Here is an 11,821-nt window from a genome sequence, read left to right on the forward strand (position 1 = left end):
CACACACACACACACACATTCCCTGCACTAGATGGCAGCATTCACCTACAAACTTCTTTATGCCGCTCCAGTGAACTAACAAGATTCAAAATGTAAAATATAAACCAGCTAGATTAGATTCATGCTATAAACATCTTTGTTTTCTCCTCCAGTCTTTGGGTTTTGCGCTACCGGAGTTATCTTCGCACTGAGGCCCTCGCCTCTGAGAAGGAGTATCAGGACGCAGCGGAGCGGCTCAATGAAATCCGCCGTCGTGAGGATCTGTGTGTGCTGCAACAGGCTCGGGTCGTGGGTATGACCACCACAGGAGCGGCTAAATACAGACAGGCTCTGCAAGAGCTGCAGCCCAGACTGGTGATCGTGGAGGAGGCGGCAGAGGTGTTGGAGGCGCACACCATCACCACCCTCAGCAAAGCCTGCCAGCACCTCATACTGATCGGAGATCACCAACAGGTAGAAAGCACTTCAGTTATTTTAAATATAATATTAAATATTTATTAAATAAATATTTAGTATACTGCATAAACAACCATGATGATTCTATGTGTTAACGCATGTCTTTATGCATTTTAATCTGCACAGTTGAGGCCTAGTGCAACAGTGTACGACCTTGCGAAGAATTTCAATCTGGAAGTGTCGATGTTTGAGAGGCTTGTCGGAGTCAACTTTCCATTTGTGCGCCTTAACTACCAGGTTAGTTTCTGTAAAATCGCATCAGCCATTTACGGGTAGCACTTTATTTTACAGTCCTGTTCCGCATGTACATACTATGTACTTGTTATAGTAATTAAAATAACTGGGTAATATCTGGGAATTAACCCTGAGGTACTAACTAACTAGGTACTAACCCTGAACCTAACCCTCAACCTAATAAAAATGTCCTGATAATTTACTCACCCCTATGTCATCCAAGATGTTCATGTCTTTCTTTCTTCAGTCGAAAGAAAATTAGGGTTTTTGAGGAAAACATTCCTGGAATTTTCTCCTTATAGTGGACTTCAACGGGGATCAATGGGTTGAAGGTCCTAATTGCAGTCTCAAATTGCAGAGGAATTAGGGTCTTATCAAACGAAACTATCATAATTTTCTAAAAAAATAAATAAAAATGTATTTACTTTTTAACCAAAAATGCTTGTCTAATTCCTCGGCTGGGATTGTGTAGAGCCCATTGATGCTGCATTTAAACTGCAATTTGGACAAATCCAGAAAAATCCAGGAATGTTTCCTACAAAAACCTAAATTTCTTTTCAACTGAAGAAAGAAAAACATGACCATCTTTGATGACATAGGGGTGAGTAAATTATCAGGAAATGTTTAATTCTGGAAGAGTCAACCAATCCTTCAACCTATGTAGTTACCTTATATTATCAGTACTTTCTTAGGCAAGAACACTGTAAGTATAGGTAAGTGCACATACTGTAAAATAGTGTAACCCCTAACCCATGTAGTTAGTTATTATTATCAGTACTTTCAAGAAAGAACACTGTAAGTATAGGTAAGAGCACATATTAAAAATAAACTGTAACTCATTTGATTTCATATTTACTGATGTCAGTCATTTTTCTAGTGAATCGTGTGCTAGAGCAACATAAACAACAATCCTGTTCTGTTTATTTCTTTTGCAATGCATTCTAGCATCGCATGAGGCCAAGCATCGCTCGACTGTTGACTCCTCATATCTATGAAACTCTGGAAAACCACCCTTCTGTGCTTGAGTATGACAATGTTAAGGTAAGTCATTTAAGCAAATACAATTGCACAACCTTTTATTATAATATTACATCAGCCCAGGCAGATACTTATTGCAGTTTGCTAAAAAGTAAATGATGTACTATTATTTACTTGACACCTGCATCTTATGGTCTACAGGGGCTTTTGACAAATCTCTTTTTTGTGGATCATTGTCACTTTGAGGAAGAGATTAAGGATGGACGGAGCCACCAGAACCCTCATGAGGCTCAGTTTGTTGTCGCGCTTTGCCGCTACTTGCTGCTCCAGGGCTACAAGGCTTCCCAGATCACCATTTTGACGACCTACACCGGACAGCTTCACTGTCTGCGTAATCTCATGCCCTCTCTGAAGTTCGCTGGAGTTAAAGTCCATGTCGTTGACAAATATCAAGGGGAGGAGAACGACATTATCATATTGTCTCTGGTGCGCAGCAATCTACAGAGGAGAGTTGGCTTCCTGAACATATCAAACCGTGTATGCGTTGCCCTTTCTCGTGCTAAGATGGGTCTCTATTGTATCGGAAATATGGAAATGCTCAGCTCCGTTAAGCTGTGGAGCAACATCCTTCACACTCTGAGAGAGCAAGGACAAGTGGGTCGTGCTTTGACGCTGAGTTGTCAGAACCATCCGGATAAACAGATCCATGTGTCCTGCAGTGAGGACTTCAAAGGTGCTCCTGAAGGTGGCTGCGTTCAGCCCTGCGATTATCGCCTGGATTGTGGCCATGTCTGCACCCGTATGTGCCACCCATACGATGCTGAGCACAAGAAATACAAGTGCACCAAGGACTGCCCTAAGGTGCTTTGTGAGCTGGGCCACAGATGTACACGTCGCTGTCACCAAGAATGCGGTAAATGCCAGGTACGCGTAGACAAGATAATTCCCTCATGCAAGCACAATCAGAAGGTGCCTTGCCACCAAGACCCTGAAACATTTGTCTGTCAAGAGCCTTGCCAAAAGACCCTTCCATGCGGCCATCCCTGCAAGGCAACTTGTGGAGAGTCCTGCTCCACTCAATGCATGGTAAAAGTTGAAATGCAGTTGGAATGTGGACATATGCAGGAAGAACCATGCTACATTTCCAGAGACCACAAAAGAGAGTCAAACTGTAGATCTAAATGTAGCACCACCTTGAAATGTGGCCATCCTTGCCCGGGAACTTGCTATGGATGCTGTCAAGGTTGCCTGCACAAAGCATGCACCCACAAATGCCAACAAACCCTCGTGTGTTCTCATCGGTGTCGGGAGCCTTGTGTGAGAGATTGTCCACCATGTTCGGTTCGCTGCGAGAACCGTTGCATCCACAGCGCCTGCATGAAGACTTGCGGTCAGCCTTGCGCCCCTTGCAACGAACCCTGCGAATGGCAGTGCCCTCACCACAGCTGTACCAAGCTGTGTCACGAACCATGCGACCGTCCACCTTGTTCTGTTCCCTGTAACAACACCTTGCCCTGTGGACACCGCTGCATAGGTCTGTGCGGAGACCCTTGTCCCAATAAGTGTCGCATTTGCCATAAGGATGAGGTCACGGAGATCTTCTTCGGCAATGAAGACGACCCGGATGCTTGTTTCATTCAGCTTGAAGATTGCAAGCACCTGTTCGAGACTACAGGAATGGATCAATATATGAATCTTGACGAAGACCAAGACGCTGAATTGGATCAAAGGGCGATCCGACTCAAGGATTGTCCAAGGTGTCGCACTCCCATCCGTAGAAACCTTCGGTATGGCACTCACATCAACCGCAGCCTGGCAGCCATCGAGATGGTCAAGGAGAAGATCAATGGTGTGCCGGATGTGATCAAGCAAAAGCAGGAAGTCCTTAGCTTGCAACTGCGTAGGAAGGAGATTTTGAAGAAGCATCTTCCCAACAAGTTTGCCTTCCTTAAAGAGAAGCTCAAAACAAAGGACCTTTCACTCCAACAACTTTGGCATCTTGAGAACTTGATGACCTACCTCGAGAGTGTTGGGAAACTGAAAGCAATGCAAGAAGAACACATGTCTCTCCTTCTGGATAAAATTTGGCCGTTCTCTAGCAAAGTTGAAGAAGTCTTGAGATTCCTCTTAGATCCGACTCAGAGGTTTTCAGATCAGCAGATTGCAGATCTCGAACGTGAATTGAAGAGACTCTCCTACCTGGCTGAGCTAAACGTGCGCTGTGGCATGTCACCGATCAGAAGTCGTGTTTATAGCACAGAGATCCAGCAATTAAGAGAGATCCTGGAGGACACTTTGCCTTTCTCCGAGGGTCTAGAACGTACAGTCAAGCAGATGTTTACGGACCTGGACACCAAACTGCCACGCAGTGGCCTGGGCATCACTGATGAAGAGAGGGAGTTAATACTCAAAGCCATCGGTTTGAATAAAGGCCATTGGTACAAATGTCCCAATGGGCACGTGTATGCAATCGGTGAATGTGGGGGTGCGATGCAACAAAGCAAATGTCCTGAATGTGACGCTGCTATTGGAGGCACTAATCACAATCTCATTCAGGGAAATTCTGTGGCAACTGAGATGGATGGCGCAGAGCATGCTGCCTGGTCAGATGCTGCCAACTTGGCAAACTTCGACCTGCAAAACTTTGAAGAATGAAATTCTTAGGTACTGTTGTCTTCTGTCTGCTGATAGGGTTTTAATCTGGTTAACACAAATCAATGCTGCTTTTAATCCGGTAAGGCGGTAGTTGCACCTTTAGCAGAGCAAGTTGTAATTTAACAGTTAGCAAGAGCTTTCAAAATGAACTTTTTCTCCACACTTGCCACTGATCTTTTTTGTACCTATGATGAGGAAAATTGTTTTTGTTGTTGTTTTTTCCCCGCTTATATGTACATTTGTTGTTTTACTGCGCACAACTAGTCGATCTCTTGATGAAATGCTCCTCTCACTTGGATTTTGATCCTCATAAATTCTGGAATTTTAGCTTCCTAGCAAATTTCCCATTAACATAAAATATCGAAGAAGATGCTGATTATACTTGATTTGCTCATGTCAGATTAAAAATGTGACACGAAAGTCAAAATTGTTGCTACTGCCTGCTAAATGACCAATAACTGCATCTTGTTTACTCCTCAAAGCCTATTTTTACTCTCATTTCATGCTTGGTGAGTGGAACCTAGTTAGCAATATTGTGCTCTGCACATTTCAGTTCATTAGCTTTTAAAAACATTCTGGAATTATAACAACAGTGATAAAATAAGCACTTTGTGGTTGTTTTTATAACGTATTGTATATATTATCGAAATCAGTCTCATAAAATAGATGTGGTCCTGAATGCTGGATCCTGATTGGTCAATATGGCTAATGTACTTAAATGTCCTTGATCCAGATGCGCTAACATACACAGTGAAATCACCAACGATTAACAGTAGCCTACATGTTATAAACTGTATATGCTCACAGAAAAAAATAGCACTTAATAAAATCATGTTTTAATGAAAATGTGTGTCGTTAATGTTTTAAGATGGTAACTTTCTTAAAAAAGCAACTTGGCCTTTATAGCTAATGCTTTTGGTTTGAAGTATATACTAATGTTTGTCTTTGGCTTGATTTCACTAGGTGGCAGCAGTGTAACATCAACAACTCTCAGCAACAAAGTCAGTATACATGTGTGCTTTCCATAACCCAAGCTGTGCTTTCTCTCATGCACGGTCAGACTCTGACCTGCATCAAGAAACACACTGGTCTCTGTCAACGTCAGCAGGTTTATTCTCTGCTGATATCTGCCTAATAATAAAGCATTACCTGAGCTCTCAGCCTAAATTACAGAGCGAATCCAGAGGCTAGTCTGTGAGTGGCTGGGACGGCTTCCATTTAGGCTTCCCAACAGCTTACATCAGTTCATTATGTGATGAATGTCGTCCTGTCATAACATAAACCCGAATGCAAAGTCGGCACTTTCTGCACAGGAACTAAGGGTGGGGTGGAGAAGCGACAACAACGACAAAAACTGTTGTGTCAGGATGCGAAGGAAAAGCAAGCAGGAGTTTAAGCATATTTCTGAGGGACAGTATTTACAGCCGGTGATTTTATAGGCCCGAAAAAAGCAAGTGAAGCAAAATACAACAATTTCTTGTGTCTTTTTTTGGCGTTAGTTTAATGCTTCACGAGTGCCTAAGAACATCCCTTAACTGTGGTAAAAATCAATCTTTCAGTACTTTATTGCTTTTGTGCAACGGCGGCAACAGCAATACGATAAAAGACAGCAATGTTCAATAAATCACTGAGCGATGATGACAAAAGTTGTTTTGCTAATTAATATAATTGATTCATTTAGCTGTACAGCATTTACTGTTGATCAACACAACATTTTGGCAGCTTTATGCATAATTGGCGTGAAGTTACGGTTTCCAGGAGTCAGTTTTTCAATGGCTTCACGCTCATCTGCTCATTATGGATGTGACTTTTATTTTCTGTTTGAATTCAAGGACAGATTCGGACAGGACCCGAGTCTGACGCGTGATTGGGGGAGGGATCGAGCATCTATGCATGATTGTTCGTCACAATGAGTCATTGTGTTTAATGGAGAGGATTGTTTAAGTGTCACACACATACAGATGAACACATGCTAACTCCTGCCGTCCACCCTGAGTGCTAATGCAATTAGGGTTCAAGTACCTCAGTATATGCAAATAGAGAAAAACATGTTACAGCACCATAGAAGAAAAGTAGGGTTCTGGTTGAATTTGGGACATGTTGAATATGATTCCAGGTGCTCAGAACAAAAAAATATCATGGTACTATGAGTTTTTTTTTTTATTTATTTTTAAAAGTAGTGCCATGGTATATAATAGGGTTTGCCAGACATGGGTTTGTTAGATTCGTGTATAATAATGTCAATACAAAATTAAAAGAAATAATAATAAAAAAGAATAATTTAATTAAAAAAATAAATAAATATTTAAACCAAATGAAATGTAGTTATTAACCATTATAAAATAAATAAAATTATACTACATGATTTTTAATTATGCAAAACGAAAATCAAACAAAAAAATCAAATACAAAACGTTTTACAAACACTTGACACTGGAATTGCTAGTTTGCCACGATTTACTTGCTTGAGCTACAGACATTTTAATGTAATATTGCAAAATAAGTTATTTAGTTAATTATATATTATGTTTATTATATTATTTGAGTAAAACAAAAAAGCTGGAAAACTCTGGTATATATGGTAATCATTCAGTACCAAGGTATATTTATGATATCATACATATACCATGGTATGTACCAGTTAAATTTTGATTAGCTCAATTGGAGAATTTGAAGAGAAATACAATTTTTTTTTTTAATGCAGACTTTGCTGTCTTAGAAAATCTGAGCACACTTTGAGACATTTTTGAGATTTCTTCTGAAATTCTAGAGATTCCTGCTGTCTTTTCTCAGGAAAAACATCGGAGATGCTTAAAATTTTAAGGCCTGAAGTCTCGATTTGTTCTCCATTTAGCCTCATTGCTTTCTAGGAGAAACTATTGGATATAAATAGCTCTCATTTGCAATCTGTGATTCTCGGGGAAGTAGTGGTTTATCTGTTCAATGACTGCAAATTGTTCTCACTGTTAGCATCAGTAGATGTGCACGTCATTATGATATCTGCGGCTGTTTTCCGCGTTACATTTATCAAACCCGCCTGGTTGGAACGAACTGATTAAAATTTAATTGGTCCCTGTGGTGACCAGCTATATACTTTCCTGAAATAATGTGGATGTGTAAATGTAAGGTTACAGCTTCGCCATGAAAGCATATGAAAGCCTTATTCACTCTTGACTTGTTCTGTATGTGTGCTCGAGCGGCTCATTTCAGTGCCAGCCACTTTTGTGTCCTGCAGTACGGCTGCTTTAATTAATGTTGGATTATATGTCCTTTGAACAGTCACAGATTCATGTTCAAAAGGAGGTTTGTCATGTAACGAGGTGTAATCGTAAGTGGAGTCTTGGAGTATCTTAAATTTCTGAACTTTTAATGATGTAATTACCAATGGGAACAGTATAGGGGAAGAAAAAGAAAAAAACTGTGGCTAAAAGATTAACCTGCTTAATACTAGGTTCTGTCATTCCAACGAGGTGTAATCGTAAGTGGAGTCTTGGAGTATCTTATGAAACATGGAAAAATTTCTGAACTTTTAATCATGTAATTACCAATGGGAACAGTATAGGGGAAGAAAAAGAAAAAAACTGTGGCTAAAAGATTAACCTGCTTAATACTAGGTTCTGTCATTCCAAACCTGATGAGAAACAACACCAATAACTTACCTAATCTACTCCAGTTACGCATCCGCTACGAAACCAGCTTGTTGCAACAAGAATTTCCATTTCTGGATAATGCCTGAGATTGTTGATGAAATATGCGGTTTGGCTTTTGTATAATTTCACTGCGGTTTCGTTTTGATGGCAGATGAACATTTTGAATTCTTTATTTACTGCTAGTTAACCTAATAACCAGAACAGATACTTCTGTTACGTAAAATGTGCAATAGCATGCAATAATTTTCAATACTGTATTCAGCATTTGATTAATTTTTTTCTCCACCATCTTGTGTTTATTTTTCCCATGAGCTTGGTGCAATGCATTCTGGGTGTAAAAATACTCCTGTCAAAAGTTAAACTCTTATTTTTCTTCCAATAGACTAGAGATGATACACTTAATTCCTCACTCCCTGTTGAACTGATTTCACTTTGGCTCACGTTCTTGTCTTTTATCTAGACCAGTTCTCTGGTGCCTCCCCTCTTTCTTGGCACCGGTTCTGCCAGTGTATTTTGTAAAACCACTGCCAATTACAGACTCAGCAAAGCATGCTTTTAATAAGCCTTGTTTGCCATGTGAAAAAAAACATGCATCAACATGTTTTTTTGTGAGAGGAGCGACTTTTCGAAAGTTGCAATTAAAATCTTGCGAAGCTGTAAGATGAGAATCAAGATGAATAAGACTAATATTTTTGGTCCCTCAAAGGACATTAAGATACATTGTAGCGCCAAGGACAAGTTGTAATTGCACGTTTAAATGTAGATCTTTTTCTTTTCTATATTTTTGGGAGATAAAGTATCTTCTTAAGATGCAAAACATGAGTCTTGTATTGTAGCCATTGCTATTCAATTGCTAAGGTGTTCTGTATGGTTTTTAGTGCATTATTATTCAGTTATTAGTCCTGGACCCACAAGTCTCTGTGATCATCTTGTTTGTATATTTGGCTCAGATCTCTCCTTCAATTGCATCTGTGGGATTTTTCACGTTTTAATTATCCAGCAGGTGAGAAATCATTAGTCTAGTCACTTAGAATACTAATATTGATGCTTGGCTTAGAAAATGCAACTAAGATCTCTAAGTAAAATCTCTGCTTTTTGTCTTTCAAAAACTTGACAGAGACGATTGCGATTGATAGTATGTTTGACAAACTGGCTGTATGTGCAGAAGTCTTTGTAACTGTAAGTTATGCTCTGCATATTGCATTACTTTACATTTCTTTAACCTGAATGACTCTCTTTCTAAGATGTTAGAAGCTTGACAGGTTTGACACGACCAGTTGAGCTTCATTTGCAACAAGGAAAACCCTCAGGTACGTGGAATCCATCAGACCTGAACACTGCGAATTACACACAGATAATTTGAGACGGAGACTCACACAGGTACATGAGTCTTTCACATAATAATGATGAAAAGTGGTGCAATTGTACAGCCAATTGGTTTTTTAAGTCACTAGAGATGCACGCTTTACTCAGTGCATGGGGTTTGCATTGAGTTCCTCTGTGGTCATTCAGAAACAATGCCCGGATGTGATTTAACAGGCCATTTTAAATGTAAATGCAGTTTTGTTCATCATACGATGCATGCCTCTCTCATGACATGTAAATACAATCCAGCATCTTTTTGCCCAGGTAAGCATATTAACTCAGGTGTGATTCTAAACTGATTTGAATAAATGTATGAAACTCAATTTCACCTAATGGAGGCTCACTGTTCGAGCACCTGCGGTTGAGTTAGTGAGTGACATTAAGTCGTTTTGCTGCGCTGGCCTGAGAAATGCTTCATAACTCTGGATTCAATTCAGCATTTTCAATATGACACCATATGTGCTTTTTTGAAATAGGCAATTATGTGTGCGGGCACTTCACATTTAATGAAACATGGCCAAGAAACTGCAGCTAATGAGAAGCAATTCTCTTCCTTATAATTTCAGACCGCGTCAGTTTACTGGAGTACGTAACGGCTCATGTAACAGTATGGTAATTATTTATCATACTGTTCATTCACACTGTTCATCATTCATCATCGTAAAGTATTTATCCAAATATCCAAACTTATATTGAAAAATGACGTATTTTTCATATATAATATATACACACTGTTCATCATTCACCATCGTAAAGTATTTATCCAAACATACAAACTTATATTGAAAAATGAAGTATTTTTCATATGTATATATATATATATATATATATATATATTGCACATACATTACATATGTTACACAATTTTTAAGATATTTATATTGAATATAATATATGATGCATACACACAATGTATATACATATATTTTGCATTACACATACATTAATGACTTTTTTGATGTTTATATATTTTATATAGATAGATAAATATATAGTTTTTTTTGGTTGCTAGGGTTGTTCTAGTTTGTTACTAGGTGGTTGTCCAAAGAGGCTCAGGTTTCGTCCTTTAGTGTAAATATGAGGGCTTTTTTTCATCCGTTTTATTGGTAGTTTATAGAAGTAGTATCACAGCTCTCCTTAACAAGCTGATGATTTGATGTATTGTAAAGGTATCATCCTAGCTTGAGCAATAGAAATGCTTCTGCTTGCCTTTGTACCGGATATGATTGTCATCTCAGGTTTGACACAGAAGCATCCGTGCCTTAATTTAACCTGCCACCATTTGAGTCATGCGTTAAAAGACATCCGTGCACTATATAACACTACGAAAGCCATTCTGTTTGAAAAGAGACCCGAAAATCTTGGCATGCCACATTGGCCGACGTTGCAACGTGCCAAGTGTACTGAATGGACGTTTGGCAGCGAGCGGGGGGGCGTCTGACAGCCTGCTTTTATATGCCTGTGTAGCTGCGTGATTTGTGCTCTGCCAAAACCATCGATCCACTCCAAATTAGAACAATTACTGCCGCCTCGCCTTCCTTTTCCCCTGCCTTTCATTAAAAACGGCTCTGGCGATAGCACTGTTTATGTCAGGATTAATGTGATGCCGACCTGACAGGATGTCATTATGTGATTATTTCATCTTGGGCTGGCAGAAGGAAAAGAATAAGACAGGATGAATCTAAAAAATTATTGTTAAAAATTTATTTTGTTTCACCTGGCACCTTGAGAACTTCCTTGAACGAACAAACATCGGCCTGCATGTCTTCAGCCAAAACAGGTGACTTCCTATAGCAGCGGTTTGCAAACTCTTTATTGGGAATTGCATATACATAGCATATTTCATGCAATGCAGTTGTTTAATTATGCAATGCAATGCAAATGTTTAATAACCCTCATTGCATTGCAGCTTAAACCCATGTAGTCTGGGTTTTATTTTTTGTTATCTTGTTTTATTTGTGGTTTTTGAGTATGAGGGTGTCACACAACACATCCATGTTGACATCTGTCTGATTCAGTGAGTGTCTGCCAAGTGACAGATTAATTTTGTTCAAGAAAACGTTTTGATTTGAGTATGCTAGGACAAATGATTTTTGACATTGACAGGAAATGGTATGTGAAGTGTTTCTCCTCTCCTTTAAAAGTCTATTTATTTTGCCAATGAAATTATATGGTTAGTTGCATTTTTTTGTTTGCTTAGTTGTTCCCTGCTGATTTTAGGTGGGATAATTTCAGTCAATCAGGATCAGCTGGCAGGAAAGTTTGGAAGAAGCCTTGCGATTCCTATTAGATTCAATTCCATCAGGATCCAACACCAGCAGGTGGCAGGTCTCGAATATACGAATTAAAGAGCTTTTCTTGTGCTCGAAATCTGCTGTGAAATGGGTTAGTTTAAGAGAAAAAACAATTTTGGGGACCTTTCGGTGAACAGTTCTTAAAAGAAGCATTTTTCTAAAACATTTTTATTATCTAATAACCTTATA

General features: G+C 39.3%; 1 protein-coding gene across 1 annotated transcript in view; it reads left to right on the top strand.

The window, feature by feature from the left end:
• LOC107665995 (NFX1-type zinc finger-containing protein 1-like) overlaps positions 1-5,151 on the top strand; it is a 14,978-nt gene extending 9,827 nt beyond the window's left edge. Inside the window, exons 12-15 of the mRNA XM_016457086.1 lie at positions 153-453; positions 583-693; positions 1,636-1,731; positions 1,870-5,151. Of these exons, the coding sequence (XP_016312572.1) occupies positions 153-453; positions 583-693; positions 1,636-1,731; positions 1,870-4,323 (2,962 nt within the window). The 3' untranslated portion in view covers positions 4,324-5,151. The remainder of the gene's footprint in view (positions 1-152; positions 454-582; positions 694-1,635; positions 1,732-1,869) is intronic.
• Positions 5,152-11,821: the final 6,670 nt, after the last annotated feature.

Source organism: Sinocyclocheilus anshuiensis, unplaced genomic scaffold (genome assembly GCF_001515605.1).
Source record: "Sinocyclocheilus anshuiensis isolate Anshui unplaced genomic scaffold, SAMN03320099.WGS_v1.1 scaffold447, whole genome shotgun sequence".
NCBI lineage: Eukaryota > Metazoa > Chordata > Actinopteri > Cypriniformes > Cyprinidae > Sinocyclocheilus > Sinocyclocheilus anshuiensis.